Below are 24,613 nucleotides of genomic sequence, written 5' to 3'. Positions count from 1 at the left end.
TCTGAAAAAAAAACCACTGCTTAAACACTCAGTGTAAGACTGATCTAATTTAGCTCCAAAACTTGCTCATACATATTTAACTCGAATGGCCCTTTTATTCCTTTACAATGCAAATAATAAAAATCTGCCGATTCCAGAATGTCACCCGTACCTGTTGCATGCATGCAAGCAAAAAAAAAAAAAAAAACTGAGACAGTGTAAACATTTATCAATTATTTATTTGGAAAAAAAAATACTTTGGATGAATATGAATGTGTTCTTTTATCACATAGAACCTATCCATACACCAGAACAGGATAAACCCCAGTTTAGCTCCCTTTTTTTGTTTTTTTTACACACTGATCAGGATTTAGATGGAATGTAAGATGGACTGTATTTGGAAGCATAACAGTTTGGGATTTTTGTTTTTGTTTTGGCATTACAAGTCCACCGGATGGAAACTTCTAAATGAAACAGGCATGCTCTTAGAAATGTGTACATACACAACCAACCAACCATCCAATGAAAACAGGTGAAAACACACATTCACCAAAACATCACACAGTGCAAAACATGTGCAAAAACTTTTAGGGTTATTATTATTTTTTTGGTTGCTTGTTTGCTTTTCTTTTTTAAATATCGATGGGGGTCCAGCCCTTGCTTTTTAAGCGCACCCTCTCTTGGAGACCCTCAGAGCCTGCGGACTCGCCTCAAGTTGCCAGACGTGTCGCTTGCTTCGAGGACAGAAAAGATGGAAAATGGACAGAAAACAAAGGGCGGTAAGAGAAAAAACATGTTAGGGTGAAGTTTATACTGATCAGATGTTTCATTTTTTTAATCATTTTCCTATTGCCAGTGTGTGACACTGTAGATCTGAGTATAAGAGCATGCATACTGTATAAAGAAGGAAAAAGTTATGAAACATTTTATTATACTAAATGTGGCATAGATTATTACTATTTATTACTAACATTAAAAAAAAATCAACAAGGAAAAAAAAACAAGTAGCATATTCATATATTCATGTTATGATAACATTCTGAGTTGACTTTTTTGGCTAAAACTTTTTTCGGTCTGCTTTCTTGCTTGTTAGCATTACCAACAGTGCTGTTTGATTCCAGTGGGAATTTATAAGTGAAACTCTTTACATATCAGAAAACCACAAACTTTGTGATCAGTAACTCACTGAACCTGGTAATTAAAAATTTCTCATAAACCCCTTAGAAAGCTGGGGTCAGAGCCCAGGATCAGTAAGGATACAGCGCTCCTGGAGCAGACAGGGTTAAGGGTCTTGCTCAAGGGCTCAACAACGGCGACTTGGTGGTGCTGTGGTAATTAATACACTATTTATACACTACTACATGTTAAACATCACTGGAAAATGGTGTCATAAAAGTGACTGAAACCTAACCTTGTTTGAGTTTTTTTTATTGTCTCACATTAAATACTGTTGTAACTGTGTTAGAAACCCGCCCGTGACTGCAGGTGCTGACTTCTGATTGGACCAGCACTGTCAAATACATCAGCCATATTTTAATAGACACATATTTACCATTGTTTCAGGATGGAGCGTTTCTTTATGATACATAAATTCATAGTCAGAACACGACTCAGCCATAGACATAAAATCTAAGAGAAATGCACTGCGACACTAACAGTGAGGAATTGGGTTTATTTAAATTTTAAAGGTGTTACAAATACAGTGCTGACAAAAACTGAAAGACCCCCTGACCATGTATATTTTCCTCTAATCTGCCCAAGAAGGCCTGCCTAAATGGATGAATACGTTTGGATTAATAATTAAACAAACTTGGCTCCATTTCTGTGGTTAATTACATTTCAAGCTCAGTATGAATAAAAAAAAAAATCTGTTAAATATCCCAAAAAAATGTAACTGGTTATTGCTAAATACTCTACAAAGAATTTCTTATGCATTAGGATTTATTAGCTCTTTTTAAGTATATGGAGTTGGTGCAATATGTTTAAATTATTATTTAGCAGAAAACAATTTGATAACTAGAGGTGCATTTAGGACATGTTGCAGTCTGACTGGTGGCAAACGTCCCAAAGCAGATAAGAACACCTCTTTCATTACAAAAGGAAGCTTTTGTGTGTTTATTACCTTTCGGTCCTGTGTAGAAGATAATAAGTGGACTTTGTCTTTTCTTATTATTATGGCCTTTATTATCGTAGCCATTTTGATTGTGTAACTCTAATAACAACAAAGTTATAGTACTTAGGTGTTACTTTGAAATATTTCTACATAAGCATAAAGGTTGGCGTCGTGTTTGCAAATTGCCCCTTTGGACCAGAGAAATTTGGAAAATAAAATGTACTTACGTAATCTTTTAATACATACTTCTATCCTTGTTGTTCACCTAAAAAACTGTTTAAGAATTTTTCAACACCTCTTTATACATAACCTGCTGACTGGAATTTAATTAATTATTCCAGCTGTAAGGCAAATAACAGGTTTATATTAATGCTCTCATTCCAATTTGTTATCTACAGTATGCTTCTATAGTAACAGCACATTTGCAGGAACTTGTATGATAAATGCTTCACATAATATAGGCTAAGACAAGTAATGAATAGACTTTTTTTTTTAAATGGAATAATCATTGATTTACTAGGGATTTCTGTAAACAGATATGATTTAACAATCATAGAGAGAGCCTTACTGTTGGTAGTTTGTAATAGAGGTACAGTATGACTAAATTTCCACAATAGGAATGTCTACAGGACAGAGGACATGTAGACATTCCATGTCAGCTCCAGATTTAGTCTCAGAATCAAACTCCCAGAATCCACCACCGAATCACAACAGATCCATACTCTGCTTTCCATTACACCCAGTCACGTTCATTTTAAAGGCCACCTGCTTACTGATCACATAAATACTTATATAACTGCCAGGTGAACTGAATAACACCGATCAAATATATACGAGTAAAATGGTGTCAGGATCACTGGCACCAAGTCCCATTTACTGTATGCCTGTGGAGACAAGAGTCTGGTCAGGAGACTGTCTGGTCCAATTCCACAGAAAAGTTAATGCAGCAAAGATTACAGAAAAAAGTCAATGCTGGCCATGATTTAAAAGCACCAGAACACTCAATGCACCACAGCCTGCTGCATATAGGGCTTAATAGGCAAAGAGTTGTTGATCTGGCCTCCAGATTCCCCAGATCTCAATCCAACCATGCATTCATGGGATGTGCCAGACAAACAAGTCCAATCCACACCACAGCAAACCCCCAGAGGTTTTGTAGAATCATGCCTGAAGGGGATAGGGGCGACACAAGGGGAACCCACACAGTATTGTTTTGGGTTTTAATGGTATGGCTGACCCATGCATATAGAATCACACATACACAAAGGTAAAGTCCTGCTCCTAGTTAGACGTTTGAATTACTTGAAATAATATACTAAGGATCTAACAGGTTTCATGGATGTGTTACAATTGTTTATGTAAAAGTTAAACAATATTTAAAATGTAATCTATTTTTTTATTAATTATAAATTGTAATAATTGGAAATGGTATAAGAGCAATAAAGAACAATATCAATAAAGTATCTATCTATCTTAATGAGGAAGTAATCAGCTTCATGCATCATACCACCATACTCCTGATGTCATGTTAGCTCACATCAGTTAGTGCTGTGGCGTTAACTTACACTGAATATTTTTGTGGCGTAATGGAGTGTACAGTAACCATTTCTCACCTTAAGACGTAATGTTGTGTCTCACTTTACAGTTTGATGTGTTTCTTGTTGTCCAAAACCGATCATTAAAACCTTTACCATGTTGTGGCAATAATGACAACACCACACATGTTTAGAGACACAGTTAAAGGATGCACTGTGTCTCTAAAAAGCTTAAGATTATGCCTTTATTTTGAGATCACTGCAGAATGCAGATGGCGTGTACGGCCTGTGCCCAGGTGTCTTCCTGTGTCTTCCTGTTACTCACCAACAGCGCCTCCTGGTTGTCAGCCAAAGCTTGTTTGGCCAGGTAGCGCTCTCGCTTCACCTTCAGCTCCAGGGATTCCGGTACATCCGGAACCATCCAGTCAATCAGACGCAGCACAAAGAACACCACATGCTAAGTGTGACCATATGTGTGTGTACAGCATTTTAGTTAGTTAACAGCAGGACAAAAAACAAGTAATTAATTAAGTAATTAATTTCTTTATTACAAAAAAGGTCATTTACAGGTGTAGGTTTGAGTTGTGTAATCAGGGCTTACCTCAAATGCAATGATGAAGCCAAGTCTGACTGCCAGAAGTTCCCAGTAAACAAGAGTGTATTTCCCATTTTCATCTCGAAATGCCTTGTATCTGAGGCAACACACAAGCACAAGTACAAACTATTTTCAGGGGAAAATACTCCCTCTACTGGCAGGTAAAGATACACGTACAGCCATCCCTGTCTGCTTTGTCCCTTTCCTGCCAGTAGAGGGAGGTATTTCCCAGAGCACACTTTATGTTTCACACACATCTTGAAATGGACTTACATTATTTTTTTCCCCTCATCATTCTACTATGGAGTTAATTATGTGCCAAAATTTAACAAACAATCACAATCTGCTTTGCAAAGAAAAAAACGGTGGTGATATAACTGTATTCCCCTACAGGGCTCTATCCTAAAGATAGTGGAGTGTTAATATGTCTGGCTGTCTGGATATATAATGGACACCTCAAAACTGTTCCCCACTCATATTCCTCTGGGACATAAGGGTAAACCATATAAACACGTTGTTTGAGGTCTCGGGAGAATAGAGTAAATTGACCGATAGCGCCATCTGCTGTTTTGGAAGAGGGAGTTGCTCCATTGCATTTGTGAGAAAATAGGTTGGGCGCATGTGTGAGAAAATACGGATGGATGCATTTGTGAGAAAGTTGAATTTTTTTCTTTGCAAATCGGATTGTGTTTGTTTGCAAAACGCTGCATTTGTGAGAAAGTCGTTTTTTTCTTTGCAAAGCAGATTGTGTTTGTTTGTTAAATTTTGGCACATAATTAACTCCATATTTTCTACACACAATACTCCACAACGACAAAGTAAAAACAGTGTTTTGTAAATCTGTATAAAAATAGAGACTGAAATATCCCATTCACATAAGTATTCAGACCCATCACTCAGTACTGTACTTGTTTAAAGCACGACAGCCTCAAGTCTGCTTGTGAATGTTGCTACAGACTTGGCACACTTTTTATTTAGAAGTTTATTCCGTTCTTCTTGGCAGAATCACTCAAGATCTACCAAGTTGAAAGGGCAGGGTCAGTGCACAGCTATTTTCAGATCTCTCCAGAGATACTCTGTTGTGTTCAGGACCGGACTCTGGCTGATGCACTGTTCTACAGCCACTCCTGGGTTTTCTTGGTGGTATGCTTCTGGTCAGGTCTTGTTGAAATGTAAACCGTCACCCCAGCCTGAGACTCTGAGCACTCTGGAGAAGATTTTTTCTCAGGATTGCTCTTTGTTTTTCTGTATCCCTTTCCCCCTTTATTCTGATTCATCTCCCAGTCCCAGGTACAGAAGAACATCCCTAAACATGATGCTTCCACCACTATGCTTGACTGTAGGGATGTTGCTAAAAAGGTGATCACACATGGCGTGCGGAATTGTGGGAGAATTTCAGTTGTTATAGTCTGAGAATATGGTCTTTGGGGGATTTGGGGCTTTTCTCGTGAAAAACATAAAAAGGTTCTGAAGACGTTTTTGTTGGCAATTTATCTTATTGAAAAAATATGTTTGGCTTAAAAGATAAGAGAAATTTCCACAACATGGTTGAGGGACATGTTCTTAAAAAATCCACTTAATGTCACTGTGTCTTCACTTCATAAAGAAGTTATTTTTAAATTAACCTAAAATTAATCCAATCCCATTTTTTTGCCCTGATGTGACACAGATCTGATTTTTTAGGGCTGTCTGAATGGACTTTTCTGATGTTTTTCAGATCAGACCTGAGTCACTTCCAAATGTGGTTGAAAATCTAATATACTGTATATCTGATGCATAGGCATGCAAAATAAATCAGATCAGAATTTTTTTTTAAACATTTTTTTACTGACCTCAGTCAGCACTTACATCACAGAGATTATATAGTAGTGCTAGCAATAGCTGATAAAAACAGCTAAAGTAGGGCCACTTGCTTTCTTCCTTCTTAAGGACTTCAGCTAATACAGCCGACTAACTGTCTAACTTAATCTATTGTTTGAAATAAATAAGTGGTGGCATGAACTAATTGTGAAGATAAGGATTTTTAAAGATATTTTGTAACCCAATCGGGCTGAGCAAAGATGCATTAATATGTGCATACAAGCCCTTTCAAAGGAGAGACGCGCGTGTTCACATTAGAGTCAGATAAAAGTTACTTGTGGATGTATTAATGTGAAATCCAATCAGACCAAAAAGTCAGAATTGTGGCAATGTGGCTTGTAACGTGAATGCAGACAAAGCGATACATGTATCATGAAGAGCCGTATCAAATGTTTGAATGAGGCCTATAGGGACAATTTAAAGTACATTTATTATTGCCCCAAGAAGATTTAAAAATAGAAGGTGTTTTTCCAGGTCATTACATATTAATGCTCTAGTTCTAATATGTTAATGTTTCCATAGCAACTGCACATTTTCAGGATTTTCCAATTTATGTATTGTGCTGTGACCAAACACTAGAAAGCATCCACGTATGTCTAAAATGGTGTAAAAAGTTTGTTTGCATGTCCCTGATATTTCCTGTTGAACATATTTTGTTCTGTAAATCGATGATTTTAAAGATAAATATAAAGATAAATATAAAGATGAATAAACAGAATCAGTAAATGCATCACAGGTGAGCACCCAGTCGAATGCATTATATGTATTTTGCTTGTTCTACATGCTTAATATTCATATTCCCAATAATTTTTTTTCTGTGATGCAAAGAGTCATATATTCAGTGATAATAATTAAATTATTAATATACTACTATTACTACTTCTACTACTAATAATAATGGGTGGCACAGAGGCATAGTGGTTAGTTAGCACTGTGCCCTCGGACCTCCATGGCTGAAGGTTTGATTCCCACCTTGGGTCTGTCTGCTTGGAGTTAGTATGTTCTGCCCGTGCTTGGTGGGTTTCCCCCGTGTGCTCACCCACAGTCCAAAGACATGCAGATTAGGCTAATTGATGCTCCAATATTGCCCATGGTGTGTGTATGTGTGTGTCTCATATAAGCGGTACAGAAGATGAATGAATGTATGAATGAATTAAAAATAACAGTAATAATAATCATAATAACAGAACTTACCTGCACATGCCATGGACAGAGTAGTTGTAGCTTGGTGGAGAATATGCCAGTGTGAAGTTCACATAACCATTTAAGTCATTATCAAACTTATATTTGTACAGCAACCGAGGCAGGAAATCAGATGTGAATGCAATCAAGAAAGCCTAGGAGACAGAAAGTCATCTTTAATAACCTGCCAGCTAAAAAGTAATAAACTGCCCACGCAGCTAGCAATAAGAAAATGCCCGTGTGAAAGACAGACACTCACATTCACAATGACAGAGAGGTGGGAAAGGGCCTCAAGGATGGTGAACCACACTCCAATTTTCTGTGCTCTCTCAGCCACAGGCCGTCGATATTCACACACAAACTTGTGCGCATCCAGTCTCACTTCGGCCCAGTTATTCAGCAGAGCGAACAGTGGAGCAAGTGGGAACGCAGCCACAAAGATGGTGATAAAGCCAAACTGCAGCACTGGGCAAAATATACACTAATTAAAAACGACTACAAATTCTCATTCAGCGCCTTAACTAATTAGCAAAACACATTACAAGGCACTGAGCCTGAAAATGTAATTTGCAATGAGGGCAGTGTGTCCTATGGAACAGGATTACGGCCTCTATAAAATTGTGTTTGAGTTCAGATTTTTTCTTCTCAGAATTCTGCCTTTTTTCCCTCGTAATTCAGATTTTATTAGGCTTCTGATCTGATTTTAATCTCCGAACTGGGGCGGTTCTGACTGGGGTGGTTGTGACCATTGTTGGGTCCTTGGGCAAGACCCTTAACCCTATGCCCAATACAATCCAGCCACTTTATGCAGTGCCAGTCCAATGCCAGGTTAGGAAAAGAGAGGTTTGCTACAGGAAGGGCATCCAGCGTCAAAACTGTGCCAGATCTTAAGAATCAAAAGATCTGATAATGCAACCCCCAGGATAAAAGGGACAAACCAAAGAAAAAGATATCTCAGAATCCTGATTTTTTTTTTCTTCTAAAAAATCTGATGTTAACATATGGGTACCTGCATGGAACCACCTTAGTGAGAGATTCATTTTCACTTTCACTCTCACAAAAGCTGGTTCCTTACAGATATCTGTACTTGTGACTTTAGAGTCAGAGTTCTGGGGGGAAAAAAAATCAAAATTCCAAGATCAAAGTCAGAATTCTACGATTGTTTTAATGGTGGCCCTAATTCTCTTCCATAGTGAACCCTAAACCATTCTGACAATTTTTTTAAATCAGTACTGTGTGTCAGCAGCAATCTATTTCACACACACACACAACTTTTTTTTTTCAGAATACATTATCATATACGTAAATGATATCAACGGTACTGCATGGTATTTAATAAATCAAATACCTAGTGGTGGTGCGTTTTCCCTGCTCTATCACACCTAGTTAATTTCAGAATTGGCTGTTAAGTAGCTGATTACTTTAATGATATGTTCTGTGAGCTGAGAAAATGTTAAAACGTACAGGGCGGAAGTCTTACCAATTTCAAGATATTCATCAAACAGGCCTTCACACTCGATCAGCTCATAGTCCTCCTCCCAGCGCTGAGCCACCCGGCCACTCTGAGCCTTCTTCACTGATGTCAGGGCCTTCTTCTGTCTCCATGCCTTCACTTTACTGTATACACACACAAACACATACAGTACACATGGGTACAATTAGTGCCATTTTTATAGCTCCCTGTGAGACAACAGTGAAAACCTCTCAATCAATCTCATCTCCAAGTGAAATTGCTGGTTTCTCAATAATCGCTGTTTTATTAAAAACAAGGGCAGAGTTTACCAAAATGAAAAAATCAAGACACAAAAAATATTAAAAACAGATACAACTCTTTCTTTTTCCCTTCATTAAATGGCATTTTCTGCATTTGGCTTGACTGGTGCTTTATCTGGAAAAGCATAAAGTGCAGTGAAAATAAATTGCCAAGGCTATGAATAAACTGTATCTGTTGGCAGATTTAAGTATGTAATTAATAAAGAAAATAGCCAGATCCAATGCATAGCAATATTGCAATTTATTATTATTTTAAAATGATGTTTAAAATCGGTCGATGTTTGTAGGTCTAGCAACAGTTTTAAATATTACAGCCTGCAGCCTTGAATAGGGACTGTACATAGAGCTGCATGATGCGTTATTAAATAGATAGTTGAAAGCTCTACCTTATCGTGAGACTTTTTTTTTAATCTTCGTGCTAAATATGTCTTTTATCTTTATGTCTAAGATCTTTTTTAAAAAATAGAAAAATATTGTGCCATATTCAAGTCTGTTTTCACCAATGCATCAATAATTTAGACTGAAATTTCTCTTTTGTAAAAATCACAGATGCTCGCTTGCTCTCTCTCTCTCTCTCTCTCTCTCTCTCACACACACTCTCTCTCTCTCACACACACACAAACACACACACACAGTATGTGATAAGGTCACATTGCAGAGCTCAGCAGTGGTAAAGTTACTGCAGCTGGCAGAGGACCATAATGCAACACTCTGCTCTATCCTCACACTGCTGACTCACTGACTTCCACCATCCGCATGATTCATGGTGTGAGGTCAATATTCAGACTATTGTTATAATTATTACTACAAATGCTGATACAAACAGTGGAAATTAAATATAACAGGTACGTAAATTGCACAGGACACAGAAATGTACATTTTGAAGAAAAATAAAAAAAACAAAAACCATGAAAAGGTGCCAAAAAAAGACAAGGTAAAAATATTAATGTAATATTGTGGGGAAAATAAACCTTTAAATATCAGTCATTGTATGTGCCACAGATGCAATATGTGACTGTTATTATACCATCAGAAATTAACCTGGCCATGTATTTAGCCATAATTTAACAAGAAAAATGACCATAAAAAGGGCAAATAACAGAAGTTTACAGAAAATGACCTAAATAATAATGAATTCAATATTGTTCATATAATTTATTTTATAATGTATTCTGAAAAAGTGTGTGTGTGGGGGGGGGGGTTAATATAGTATGGTAACATTCTAGTACTACAGAATTGCAGATATTTTTGTCATAAAATACCTAAAAAAATATATAAATTTCTTAGATGATTTCTCTTCAAGACCATATTTCATAAAAAAGAAAAAAGTAGTAAAAGATTTCTTTAATGCTTTACTTTAGTAAGTCATTTGAAATATGACTTACAATAAACTAATGTATAAAGTACTATAAAAAAGATTTTTTTATCAGCAGCATCACTGTTGCACCACACTTGCTTCGCCACACAAGTGCATGCGGCAACGCTGACCAAAACACTGGCGGTGCTGTAGTGGCGCTCTGCTTTTTGCAGTGCGTTGGCATATTACTGAGGGGCGTGGATCTGTTTGAGCTTATGATCAGGCCACCATCACAGCAGTAAAATTTTTCAGAGTAAAATGTTTTCACTATATGAGGGGTATTCATAAGGTAACATGATTTTGAAAAAAAAAACATCATTTACTGTTTTTATTCGTTAAAATCATTTAACAATATTTTTGTCAGGGTCACCTATCCCAGGAGACTTACTGTAGGGCATGAGATGGGGTATACCCTGTACAAGGTACCAATCCATCTCAAAACTGTACACAGACAGATGACAGAACCGAGGCGGGAATTGAACCCATGATCCTGGGGGTCCAAGGCCACCTGGGGGTTGCAAGGCCAACTAAATAAATAATTTTACGATCAAAGATTGTAAAAATCTGATATTTACTTGTTAAAAAAATTGAGGTAGATATCATTTACAGTTTTCCCTTATTTCCATCTTTTCATACAACGTTTAAACTGCTTGTCCTATACAGAGTTGCAGGAAGCTTGGATTCTAATCCAGGAAACTTTGAGTAAGGCAGGGTACTCACTGTACAGAGTACCAATCTATCACAATTCGCACACACACACACACACACACACACACACACTGTGGGAGGAAACCGGTGTACCTGAAGGAAACCCGCCCAGGGTTGAACATGCAAAATTCATGCACACAGATCTGAGGCGGGATTCAAACCCTCAACCCTGGAGGGTTTTTTTTAATAGTGAGTTTTTTTTTGTTCAGTGACATGCAAATGCAAAAATTTTTGTCATTTGAATAAACATTATTCTTTATTTAACTAAACAGAAAGAATCTGTAAAACATTAATTAGTTTTGACAATTGCAGTATAAAAAAACAGCCTCTTTTTACAGGGTATTATAAACAGAATCAAGTTATAAGAAACGTACGGTAGGACGAATTCTTGAATGTTGTTGATGAGCTGTTTCCCCATCATGATGATGAAAAGCTGCTCAGCCAGCTCGATTAGACAGCCTCCTGGACCACACTGCAACCCACCCACCAAAGAAAAACAAACCACACATTTACCCACAGCACTCACATATGCACTGAGCAAATGAGTTTCGAAGCAGATGTTATTAGCACTAATGTACACAGCTGTGGGAGAGAAATTACAAGGAAGAACTCACATCCTCGTTCCTCATCCCAAATAAAGTGCCATAGTGACCGGGGTAACCGACGAATCTGTTTGGAGAGGAGCAACAATGGGAAAGACAAAAAGGGCCATTTAGAAAACCACTACTGCATAGAGACATAATTTTCAGTATAGTGAGTGCATAGGTTTGCGTGCCATTAGGGATATATATATATATATATATATAACTTTTTGAATTTATTTATGCATTTGACAAAAAGCAAGACCAGTAAAAATAAGCGAGTTTTCAGGTGAAAGTCTACATTTAACATATCAGCTGTTTAGTCAGCAATGTGTGAGGTACGTGACAGAAGAACGTTGATAATCCTTTATATATAAACGCATCAAAAGAAAGAGAACACTAATGATATGCAAATTAACCCAGGCCAACTACTATAGAGCTTGTGCAAGTGAAGTAATTAGTGGCACTTTGTTGATGATACTGTCTAATGAGCACAAGTGGAAGATGGTCACCAAAAAATTGACCATACCAAAGACTTGCTATGTGGTGAACTGCAAAATTTATGATCTAATTTAAGAAGAACATAATCTATCTTCTGACTAAACAACTAAAATTAAACAGTAATAAATGCAAAAGCCATGATGGCTTTCTGAGGACCATGGAGGTTATACCCCAGAGTGTTGGACCTTCAGGAGTTCAGAAAACTCCAAAATGTCAGGGGCCTGAATATGCTTTCAGAGAGCACTGGAATGTTAAGTAACTCAGTAAGCTTTAGAACCGAGAGCACTTTCTTACTGGGGCCCGGAAACCATTTCGGAGAACACTTTGATTTTTGTCTGTAAGCATGTAATCGTTTCAAGCTCAGGAACCAATCCCTGGACCGATTGCAGAGGTAGTCTGGGGAAGCTCTAGAAGCTCTAAGGGCCTTAAAAAGCCTCAGGCGAGGTCCCATAGCATACAAGGGTTGCTTCAGAAAGCCTTAAAAGATTATAAAAGCCACAATCAACACCTTAAAAACTTTCAAGCCTTGCGTGGGAGCCTCTGATCTTTAAGAGCCTCAGAAGGCGGTGTTGTCTGAATATTTCTAAGAAATGAGACAATGGACAATGAGAGGTCCCAGGGCTCTTGGTCCACTGGCCCTTTCCATAATGCAGCACTGGTAGCAAGAGGACCGTAGCAATAAAAATCCCTATATCTAGCCAGATCTTTTGATCTTTTACTCTAAAAAAGCAGTAGGCAATATTTTTTGTATTGACTTTAAAAATTTAACTTTGAAGTTTCATAGCAACTGTCTGTTTGATATACCTAAATACAGTATATGTACAGAAAGCGCTGCTAGAGCCTATACGCAATGCTCAGCATTAAGTATAAGGTGGGTCATTGATTGATAGCTGGATGAGCCCACTATACCTGCACACATAACCTTTGACTGCACTGTATACTATTGATTGATATCGGAGGCAGTGTTCACCCCCACAAAGTTCAATGAGTTAATTAACATCATTTTCATAAATGCATTTTATTTCAGACATAGAAAATGTTCCAACTAGTTATTAGTTTTTTCCACCAAATATAAACATGTTAAGGATACACATTTTTGCAGCCAGCACATTAAATTTAATTGTAAGGATTATAATTAAGTTTCTTAGATACAAAAAGTTTTCCACTGTTGTGCAACTGTACTAATCTAATGAAAACATATGCAATTTTAAACAAAAAAAGTATTTTTATACCTTCCTTTGAAGAAGGCTACATAGAAAGGGGAGGAGTAGAAGTTGACAAACTGGAAGATGAACACCTTAAACGTAAATGCGTCTTCATACTGTGTCTGTGTCCTGTGCATTTCTGTAAAAAAAATAAAAAAATTCATCTCCAGTACTAAGCATTATTTAATAATTAACCTGTATCATAAACATATTGGAAAAAATTATCATAAAAGTACAGCAATACCAACATCTTGACATAGTGTGCTCATAACTGTTAGCTATGATATAGATGTAAGCTGGATGATGAAGTCTAAATGGCTTATTGGTTTTTATTCATATTCCAAACTGCACTGTAGTATATTGTGCTAGTTTACAGTCTCAAGAGTCAGCATTAGTGTGCATACCCCATTTTGTAAGCCGTTCTGCTAGCGCTGTATACACCTGCCCCATCAGCAAGATCAGAGCCAGGTTTACCATGCTGCTAGAGATGTTGGCAATGTTCCCCGCCTGGAGAAAAATAGAGAGCAGATACACCGTTTAAAGATAAGTTGCAAGCGGCAGTATTGATTGGGGCAATAAACTGTGTGGAGAGATGGACCGTAATTAACTGTTTCGCTGAGTGCTTGCCTGAGTGCGCAGCATGGAACTCCCTGTCTCGTACATCATCACGCTCACTATGCTACGGTAGATGATGACAGTCACTAAGAATATCCCGACCACGCACAGCTGAGGGAAACAAGAGGCCATAATCAGAAAAACCAAAGATACGACCAAATATTTAACCAGCCTGAGAGGAAAGTGCTTCCCATCAGGCCTCAGGCTCACCATTATGACGATGACCATCGATCCGGTGAGCATACGGGAGATACGGGCTTTTTCTGGGAAGTAGGGCTCCTTTACGCCGGTCACAGGATTTTCCTCCATTGCAGGAGCTGTGGCAGCAAATTCTGGGCGTGGAGGTTCCTAGAAAATTCAAACATAATTATATAATAATAATAATAATAATCATCATCATCATCATCATTTTCTTCTACAGTGCCTGAATCACTTTCTGCAGGATTTTATGCCACACCTCCTCTTCATGAAAGTCCATGCAGTCCCAGTGATGAGCCAGGGTAGCGTTCTTGCGTTTCCAGTACTCCAGAAAGGTCACGGCCCAGAAAGACATGAACACACTAAAGAACACTGTGCCAGGATGATCAAACAGATACCCCACCTAGAAATAGGAAATTATCATTTAAATACACATCACTGAAAAAAAGCATAAAAACTTTACACTAGTTTAAAGAAAGCTCTACACCTTTTTACCTTAGCCATAGGGCAAATGTCAGATATATTCCAGGGTCTGCAGGTTTCACAGAGAGGGCACATGAGATAGAGGCCCCCACTTTCACAGATTTCTTTCCTATGCATAACATAAAGAATACAAAGTACCACTTTACTTTAAAGCAGTGCATCAAGACTCTTCTCTGTAAGGGCACCTAGGTCATGGAATAGAGTTAGACTGTGACCTATTGAAGCATTTTCAGAATGTATTTATTAATAGAGATTTTAAAACACTTCTGTAAATCATATTGCATAATGGTATCTTCCAAATGCCATCAATGTAAATTTCATAATGATCTATGACGAGCAACATTTATAAAAAAGTTGCTTGTCATTACACTATGGGTTTAAGGTTAATGTTGCCCATTCCAGTGAGGACAAATCACTATGAGGTTCTTTGTAGCTATCTCATAGTAAATACGTATTCTCATCATAATGATAATGAGACATAATCTAATGATTATCCAGACCATGCAAGCCATATTATTTTATTGTTATGTGATTGATATACAAAATATAATTTAGCAATATCACACAAGAGGGAGTGCTGTTGGACTGAACGTTAAACACAGCAGCATGACTTCGAGTGTGATATTACTTGTATATAACAGTTCTATAAACAATAAATCTCCAACTCACAAATCTCCAACACATTATAATTTGTTTATTAAACCAGTTAATTGGCTCTGCTAATACATATCCAGTTATGTGTTATATAACAGTTAGTGACCAAAAGTAAATGGAGAATAAATCATGGAGGTGGTGAACAGTCCTCTAAGTCTCAATAGTTTATTTGTATGTCTTGACTTATTCTTCTTTAGAATAACTAACTGTTAAACCTAAATAGTGTAAAACAGAAAACTACTGTAGTGCGCTATAGTACACACCAAGTATTGCCCACCTGTGAAGTAGAGGTAAATGTTCCAGTGCAGTTATACTCTATATCAGCACTTATGGAATGCCTCATGTCCAATCAAATTACTTGGTTGGAACTAAATGTAATATAAAATACAACTCTTCTCAAAAAGTTATTTAAGCTTTTGACAGATGTGCAAAGTAACGAATTACATTTACATTTACTGTAATTGAGTAGTTTTTTTGTGTACTTCTACTTTTTAAAGTCATTTTTGAAATCTGCAATTTTACTTTTATTTAAGTATGTTTTGTTTGAAGTATTGCATTTTGCTACATTTTAAATCATATTTGCTACTGAGTAAAAAATAAATGAATAAAAAGAAATAAATAATGCCATGCGGGGAAGGAAAAAAAATGACACCCCAGAAACCAGTGCACTGATTGATTGATGGGCGGGGAGAACAAGCGCGCTTAATTCACAAGAACGATGGATGCAGATGGCAGTGATGCAGACCCAGCTGAAAGCGAAATGCCATCAAATTATTACAAAGCAAAGCCCTGGTCATATTTAAGCGACCACTTTGATTTCAAGCACAAGAAAGGCAACAGCTTTATTATACAAAGGTGTTCCTTTAATTAAAAACAACTAGTTTAAGATTTATATCTGCTAGTCTTTTTTAAACTACACTAGAATCCCCCAGCCCACCCCTGCTTAACTTTTACTCTGAGTACATTTTTAATGAGCTACTTTTTGCTTTTACTTGTAGATTTTTATACTGGTAACTTTACTTATACTTCAGTAAAATTTCACTGAAGTAACAGTACTTGAGTAGATTTTTACTCTTTCCACCTCTGGCTTTTGATTAATTGTTATAACAATGTTATGTCAAAAAAAAAAAAGGTAGAACATGTGATACTGTCCAATTCAAGGAGTCAAAATAAGCATTGTTAAAATAAGCAATTTTTTTTCTGGAATGAATAAATATGAATGTTTATGTTGATTTCCATAAGAGCTAAGATAGGTGTAATGAAGCTCTATAAACTACCTCCCTCCACTAAGGTAAACTCCTACTGAAAAAGAATAAGTCTAAAAGACGACATGAGTAGAGGAAGCAATAAATGTAATAGAACCAGGAGAATGCAGACAAAAGAATCCGTATAAAACTGCAGCGTCACAGCGATTTCCTAAGCTGCTTTCATACATTCTGAGGTTAACGTGAGATATTAGGATAGTACTAATAAGGCAGTACATGAGCTGTTGTAAAAATGACATAAGTGTCTTATTGCTTGATAAGAGAACATTAGTTGTATCTGTGGATCAATAACACTTATGTGAGCATATAAGACATTGCATTCTGTCCGAGCAGAAAGCAGAGTCAGACTTTCATCTCTTCTCTGACTGAAGCTTATATTCATGGCTTGCTTCCTGTCTTTGCAGTTTAGTGCTTTTGCTGCAAACACCCCCATCCCAGCAGCCGCTTTTAAAGCACCTTTGGTCAACTGTTTCCATGGAAACAGATTAAAGGCAAAAAGACAGACACTAACAGTACACTGTTTGCTGCAGTATCCTGCAAAACAGAAGGTTATAGATTGGTTGCATCTCAGAAAAGTTTTGCAGGAGCATCACATTTGTGTAAGATACTCACGCTGGTGTGTTGGATCCCATAGTCATGATGCCTGAGACAAATACCAAGGTCCCAACTATTGCTGCAGGGAGTAGCCACACTGTGTAAAAGCCTGTAAGAATAAACAAAATAATTATTTTAACAAATATTACCATCACCACCGTATTCATGTACACCAAATGTGAAGTGTCTGCTCACCAAGCCATGCAAAATAAAGAGCGATTTTCTCCCCAAAGTATTCTCGTATATGATCCAAAGGCTGGTACTTGTACCATTTGGACCAGCGAGCCCAATAATGATACAGGACCTGCCTCCTGTTTAACTGATCCGGAGAAATCTCATGTCCTGGTAGCTCAAATGGGCCCTGAGAATAGAAAAGGAAACACTTAATTTTTTTAGCACATAATGGTGATTGCAATTTATTTCTATCACATTGCTCAAAAACATGTAAAAGTATTAGTTATGCTATAGCATTTTACGAAATTTACCAGATTTATAAAGCAAATGAGTGTAACAATAGTAATAATGGAATTCATTCATCTTCTGTACCATTTATTCAGTATACAGGGTCGTGGAGTGTTGGGACCCTGAATAGACACACACTCAGACACACACACTACCGGCAGTTTGGGGCCACCAATTAGCCTAATCTTCATGTCTTTGGACTGTTGCAGGAAATTGGAGTACCAAGAGAAAAACCACCAAGCACAGGGAGAACATGCAAAACACAAACTTACACAAAGGCAAGAACCGAAACCTCGTCCCTGGAGGTACGAGCAAATAAATGCTACCAAGTAAACATTTCCAGATGTACAGAATAATTACAAAGTGCAAAACAGTAAATAAGTTAGATAGATAGAGTTTCTATATGATTGTCCAAATATGGCCCTTGGAATGATTTCCTGCGTTATGCCTTGTATTTCATTACATTAGCTAACGTTACTGTGTATGTAAGTATTCATTCATACGTATTTACTTAAGTCATTTAAAATAAAATAAACAAGCAAACATTTTCATAATTACAGTAAATAAAATACATTATTATGGCTGATCATGTGACAGTCTAGTCTCTTACATCATGTAGTGGAAACGCTGCTTTAAAGGCACCTTCGTTCAACAGTCGAGCCACTCCGACCTCAGCACGCTTCCGTTTGCCATACACCGTCCTTGCTAAGATCTCGTACACCTACGTGGGTAATTACATCTAAATACATGTTATGCTGACAATAAGATGTGATTTCAACTTAAGCAATCATTTATTTTTTGCCGATACCAGTTAATCTGTTTTGGAATGATATGACTCACTAGCCTCGAACTGATAGGCCAACTGTGCAGAATCTGGGGCAGTTTTACCATTAATTTGTTCATGATGATATAAGAACTATTTTAAATTCGATGAGGAAATCACGTTCCTGGCATCAGTTACAGATCAGTTTGAATATATTAATTATTGAATTACTTTTTGCACACAAGTTGTCTGTTCTTGTATAATAATAATAATAATAATTATTATTATTATTATTATTATTATTATTATTATTACTGAGACTGTTTGGGATTTATAGTTGATATTAAATAATAATAATAATAATAATAATAATAATAATAATAAATATTATTATTATCATCATTATTATTATAATTATTTAATATCAACTATAAATCACAAACAGTCTCAGTTATGAGAGTTAAAAACTCCTTTTATTTCTCTATATAATCCCCTGCAACACTAGTGCACTTATCTTGGATACCATCAAGGTAGACATTTTTCTCAGTATGCTGGAGCCACGATCACAACTAAAACGCTGGCCCCTCAGGAACTCTTTCAATAACCCAAACATGTGTCAATAGCTTGAAGCGAGGTCAGGACTATACAGGGGGTTGTAGCAATAATTCAAGTAAATGTCAATTGGTTTTAAGCCTTCATTCACAAGAAATTTCATTAAAGGTTTAACTTGAATGCCTCTCAAAAATTGTCATGTCTATAGTAACAACATGAAAAGGACCATGTGTTCCATGTGTGTTGATTATTCCAGTCTCTAGTGTTTTTTAGTACATGATGTATTTCTTTAATTAATGTAATTTCTTTTTAGAAATGTGGGCTGTATTGTTATTGAAAAATAATAGATTTTGTGTTAGTAACGGTCCTCCACTTCAACCACCCCTACATTAATTATTTTTATATAACACCATGCCCCACTGCGTTTCATTACTCTGTACAAAATAAAATAATTATTAAATTAAAAGCACAATAAACCCATATCAGACGCCAAAACGAAAGACAAAACTTTAAAATCAGTAGACATCTTTAATATAGCCAATGGGAAAATGTAAAAAAAACCTGTACTCACAATACGTTGTCTCTGTGTGTTGGTGAAATAATTCTCATGATCCTCACTGCCCAGAAACCTTGCAAAATAAAAGTATAACATTAATCACACCTAGAGATAAAATAAAAATACATACACACATAACATTAACAATGACAATCACTACAGCCTCACTTTTCCATCTTGGACCTGCGGAAGGCACATGTGTAGTAGTCCACTGGCCTGTTAGGCACTGAGTCTGCCATGATGTTTGGCACCCAGAGTTTTTGGAGGACCCGGGCCGAGGTATTAAAATCTGGATGCGGCTGTGCCTGTGGGTGAAAACATTTATGAATTAAATCTATGCTTCATAACTATTTTTAATAACATTTCTACAGTATCTACCATCGGGCTACTGTAAAGATTCTGCAGAAGTGCTTTGTAATAGAAAAGGAGAGAATAAATTAGAAAAGCCTGCGGGTACAGTATATCTGACCTGTAGTGGTGCTCTGAGGCATAATTCCTCTGCATAGTACACCAACACCTCCCAGGGAGCACTGAGCTTCAAATAATGTACTGTCTTTTTTAAACTGGACGATTCTTCCTGGTAATAAAAACAAGACCAAAACACAGAATCCAGACAAGTTCTGTAGCATTAAAGTTGGTCTGTAATACAGGTTCTGTGGAAAAATATGATGATGATGATGGACCTTTTCTAAAAGAAGACCAGTAGTCTGGAGATTCTGGATAAATTTGTCCCTCCATCTTGCCAGTTGTGCTTTCCTCTTCTCAGATCTGCTCTCCTCTTGGACCACCTGCTCCTCATCTTCCTTTGGCTCTCTTTCACACTGAGCCCTTCGCTTCCTGTGGGACTTCACCTCCCACACCAGCACAAAATCTGAAACATACACATAGCAAGGGTTCAATAAAGGGAAAAGTACAGATTGAGAATTTAGCACTTTGGGGTTTCCTGGTAAAATGTCAAGGTTTATAAAGGCTCTGCCTCCCCTGGCTAAAGACGCCGATCACCTGCCAGCTTGGCCTAAGGTAACTCAGATGTGGATCTTGCTCCCTACATTACTACCCCCTGGCATCAGTAGGCATGCTGTTATATCCTAGGTCCAGATCCACCTAAGTTGGACAACTCCCCCGAACACCGGGGTTATGGCATTGTACTGTATGTAGGTCATTGTTACTACTTGCACATTAAAAGGTTGGCACTTGCATCTGCCTTCTTGAACTCTGTGCCCATTAACTTGTCTAATTGAGATTCCACAGTGTTAAACATTATATTAATTAGATTTTTGAAATACATATATCGATACACATATATACATCATTATTATTATTAAGTCAAAATAGCAAAATGGAGAGTAGAATAAAAAAGATTTAGGATGTGCTGTCCTTGGAAATTATTTAATACTCTGATGTTAATGTCCCTAATCCCTAATTAGGCTGCATCACACCACCCCGTCATGGATTATTTGTCATACCTGCATGAAATGATTCATTTTCAGAAATTTACTGTTGTATTACATTTCAAACCTGTCACCTTTGTCAAGACACCCTTTGGTTAAGTAAATAAAAGTAATGGAATGGGTAGATTAAGGTAAATTGAAGTAAAAAACACCTAAAATGTAAGTGTATATCACATGTTTGCAATGACTGCATCGTACTGCAGTTTCTCACATCTTCTACTTTTTCTCCATTGTTGTGTTGGAAGTGTGTTTTGCATTATTGTCTTTCTGCATGAAGAGGTTGTTCCCCATTAGACTGGATGCATGTCTCTGCAAACTGGCACACAGCATGTTTTTTGGGGATTTTTGAGTTAATTCTGTTGCTACCATCAAAATTCAAATAATTGAACACAGGTTAGTGAGACCGTTTCAGGAGCAGCCTGTACCCTGCACCATACCTGGAGGGGTGCTGGAAGTGCTGCAGCACCCTCGCATTGAAGAGCCTTAACACTTATTTTAACTAGTGTACGTCTACATGCTGCATCAATGAAAGGGTGAAATCCTTAGATATAGCGGGGGATAGTGTGGGTAATTTCAGGTAAAAAACTAGCATGAAGTAGATAATAGTGTTAACAGTATTAGCATTAACATTTCAGTGTAACATGTAAAAGCTAGCAAATAATATGTTAGTGTTTGTGTAATATAGTGTTTCATAAAATGTACCCCGAACCTGCTGAATGTATTTTATCTGCTACTGCATGCTATTAGTAGTAAACCCTAGCTTCTTTCATAAACACAGCCACACACACACACACACACACACACGCTTCTGTGTGTTTTCCCACTGATTCACTTGACTTGCTGCAGCCTCCTGACCGAGTGTAATAATGCACAGGATAGTACACATGAGAGAGCAGTTCCATGAGATCGAATCCTGGTGTGGATTTCGTTGAGTCGAATTTCCCACTTTCGCACAAAATGGCGGTGACATGTCCTTGCGTCCCCCCTTGTGATTACACTACTGCTTTGATTAATTACAGTTGACCAATAATATTATTACTTAAGCAGTAATAATACTGAGGAGAAAATTGTTGTTTAACAGCACCGCATCACCATCTCAAAATATGTTTCCTTGGCGACGAGCAAAAATGTCTGCAATCATCAGCAGATCGATTCTTTTGGCCTTTCCATCACTTTGGTAAAGGTTAATCTTGGTTCCAGGCTGTCCTTCTGATTCTTACTGCTGATGCGGTGACTAGTGATATAGCCTCTACATTTCTCCTCTCTATGTTTTCTGTGAGCAGGGGATTGTGATACATTTAACCCTTCCATGTGAAGGTTATTGGTAATTTTCACATTTTTCATCACTAATGTTTCTGTCATTAAACTGCTGCTTTGTTGTTTTCCTTGCCTAACCTGTTCCATCTCTGGTTATGAGTATGTTGGGCCAATGATTGTGTAATGGCTTTGATAAATTTTTACATCTCCTCTCACCTTCAAATTGGCTTTTAAATGGCTCGGCATTGTGGCATAGGCTCTAGGTTGTTGGGGATCTGAGGATCTGGGATCGAACCCTGTCATTGGTGGGCTGCCACACCCAATACTACCCCAGCCAACTGCATGCAATGCCAATCTCAAGCCGGGATAAAATAGGGGGGTTGTGTCAGGAAAAGGCATCAGGTGCAAAACCTGTACCAAAGTCGTGTGCGGATTGGATGGTCCACTGAGGCGACCCCTTGAAGGGAGCAGCTAAAAGAAACTGCTTTCTCTCCCATAAACAGATCTGGTCTTCAGTTTTCTTTATCCGTTTTAACAACAATTGCAGTGTTCACAGGTGAAACCCAGTGCTTGGAGAAAGAGTAGACACTCACAGTTATTAATTGTTTAAATAATCAGTCTAACAGAGCAAACCTGGCCAAAATGAAACACCTAAAGGTGAGTGTTCCAATACTTTTGATTAAAAATGAAGTTGCAAAAGTAAGTATCACAGTTACCTATTTGAGTTCGTCCATCCTTAAAGTAGTTGCCCGGAGGTCGAGCTGGTGGGGTGGCTGTCTTCTCACACTGAATATAGTTTGGATCATCATTCTCCTCAACCGCAGCATTCAGCTGGTAAGAGGCAAAGATGATGGATGAACTTAACATGATTGTATAATCAGAATACATTTCTCATCAGTGATCCATAAAACTCCAAAGGGACTAGGGAAAGCAAGCGCTAGAAATATGTTAGTATAAATCTTCCAAATCATTAGTTCAGATCCTCCTAAGCAACTCATTCAAGCATGAGTTTTTAAAGAACAGAAGATAATTAAGCAGACCATGTGACAAACATCAGAGGAATAAAATGGGAAGATAAGTGTTATAAACTGTAATGGCTGCAGTAATTAAGGAAAGAAAATACTTGAGCAAGAAGACTAAATTACTTCACGTTGATTGCACTCATTGTTTTAATGCAGCACCAGAGAAAACAGTGATTTAAGAAAAAGCGCATAAGAACCCAAGTGCAATTGTTGAAAAAAAAAAAGGGACAAAGCACAAAACAGAAGTTAATACTTATAATAATTATAAATATACCATTAAAAACTTTGAACAGCTTATAAATTATTCATAAATGTTACTTACGTATCGAGGAGGAATGAATCCACCGTTCTCCAAGCTTCCATAACACTCAGCACCATACGGTTCTCCAGTGTGTCCCAGATCCAGCAGAACCTCACGGTCCTTGGACAGCTCCGAGCCTTTCTTCCTAAGCATCAAGTACGTCAAATTCAACAGATCAGCACCACAGATGCAGCACTTCTGAACTTCAGTGAGCACCAATCACTGAACCTGGACATGCACACCAACTCTATTAACGTATGTTATCAGCCACATATTTCCCAGGAAGCAGCTCTACATAAGTCATTTCACTGAATTAGGTGGAAAATCTAATTATTGTTGCACTCCTAGATGGGAAGAGCTAAGCAGATAACAGAGAAGAAAGCACACTAAGTGTGTTCGGTGAAAGAGGTAGCAGGCTGCAGCATTATTCACTGCATTCCTCTGTCTCTGTAGCACTCCAGAGAGATGGGGAGAGGGAGGGAGAGAGAGAGAGAGAGAGAGAGAGAGAGAGAGAGAATAAGCTAACTACCATAACACTCCTAAAATAGGAGCAACAGATCCTCTTAATAACAGGGAGACTAAAGGATCCAAACATAAAAAGTGCAAACCAAATATTAAATCAAATATTTTATATCAATACTATACTGTATATATTACAGTAGAGTATATTACAGTTTCAATTTGTTATGCAGTGCATTGCAGTTGTATTTCTATCTGTGGCATTATTTATCATTCCCACAAGCATCCGGTTCCACACACCCTGCATTTTACTGGGATGCTTATATTTGTACATGTTGCATTACCTCATGCGCCACACACTTGCTCTCACCCTGTCTTAATAGCTCACACTTGCCACTGATGTTACTGCAGTGATGCAGAGTAGTGGGAGGTGTCTGATGCCGGGTGGTAATGGAGCAAAGACCAAATAAGCTCTTCTAGGCAAAGGACAGCACTGGAAACAATGGAATACTGGTCATGGCATCATATTTATCTCTCCAGGACTGGGTTATGAAGTGACTGCAGGGGGACAGCAATAGAAAAATGCAAAAAA

The 24,613-nt window shown here is 37.5% G+C and overlaps 1 protein-coding gene across 1 annotated transcript; it reads right to left on the bottom strand.

The window, feature by feature from the left end:
• Nucleotides 1-443: 443 nt before the first annotated feature.
• Nucleotides 444-23,983, bottom strand: ano11 (anoctamin 11). The gene is made up of 23 exons (XM_053482892.1): nt 23,584-23,983; nt 22,956-23,070; nt 20,215-20,402; nt 20,001-20,108; nt 19,700-19,836; nt 19,547-19,604; nt 18,271-18,381; nt 17,394-17,559; nt 17,217-17,307; nt 14,698-14,794; nt 14,462-14,605; nt 14,215-14,352; nt 14,017-14,115; nt 13,794-13,896; nt 13,417-13,528; nt 11,717-11,771; nt 11,477-11,574; nt 8,745-8,881; nt 7,524-7,729; nt 7,277-7,419; nt 4,229-4,319; nt 3,953-4,084; nt 444-713 (listed from the first exon to the last, which is right to left on the bottom strand). Exons 1-23 carry the CDS (start codon nt 23,713-23,715, stop codon nt 690-692), a joined length of 2,685 nt encoding a protein of 894 aa, XP_053338867.1. The 5' UTR covers nt 23,716-23,983; the 3' UTR covers nt 444-689.
• Nucleotides 23,984-24,613: the final 630 nt, after the last annotated feature.

Source organism: Clarias gariepinus, chromosome 22 (assembly GCF_024256425.1).
Source record: "Clarias gariepinus isolate MV-2021 ecotype Netherlands chromosome 22, CGAR_prim_01v2, whole genome shotgun sequence".
Lineage (NCBI taxonomy): Eukaryota > Metazoa > Chordata > Actinopteri > Siluriformes > Clariidae > Clarias > Clarias gariepinus.
Note: the sequence above shows the minus strand (reverse complement) of the source record. Positions and strands in the feature narration are given on the sequence as shown.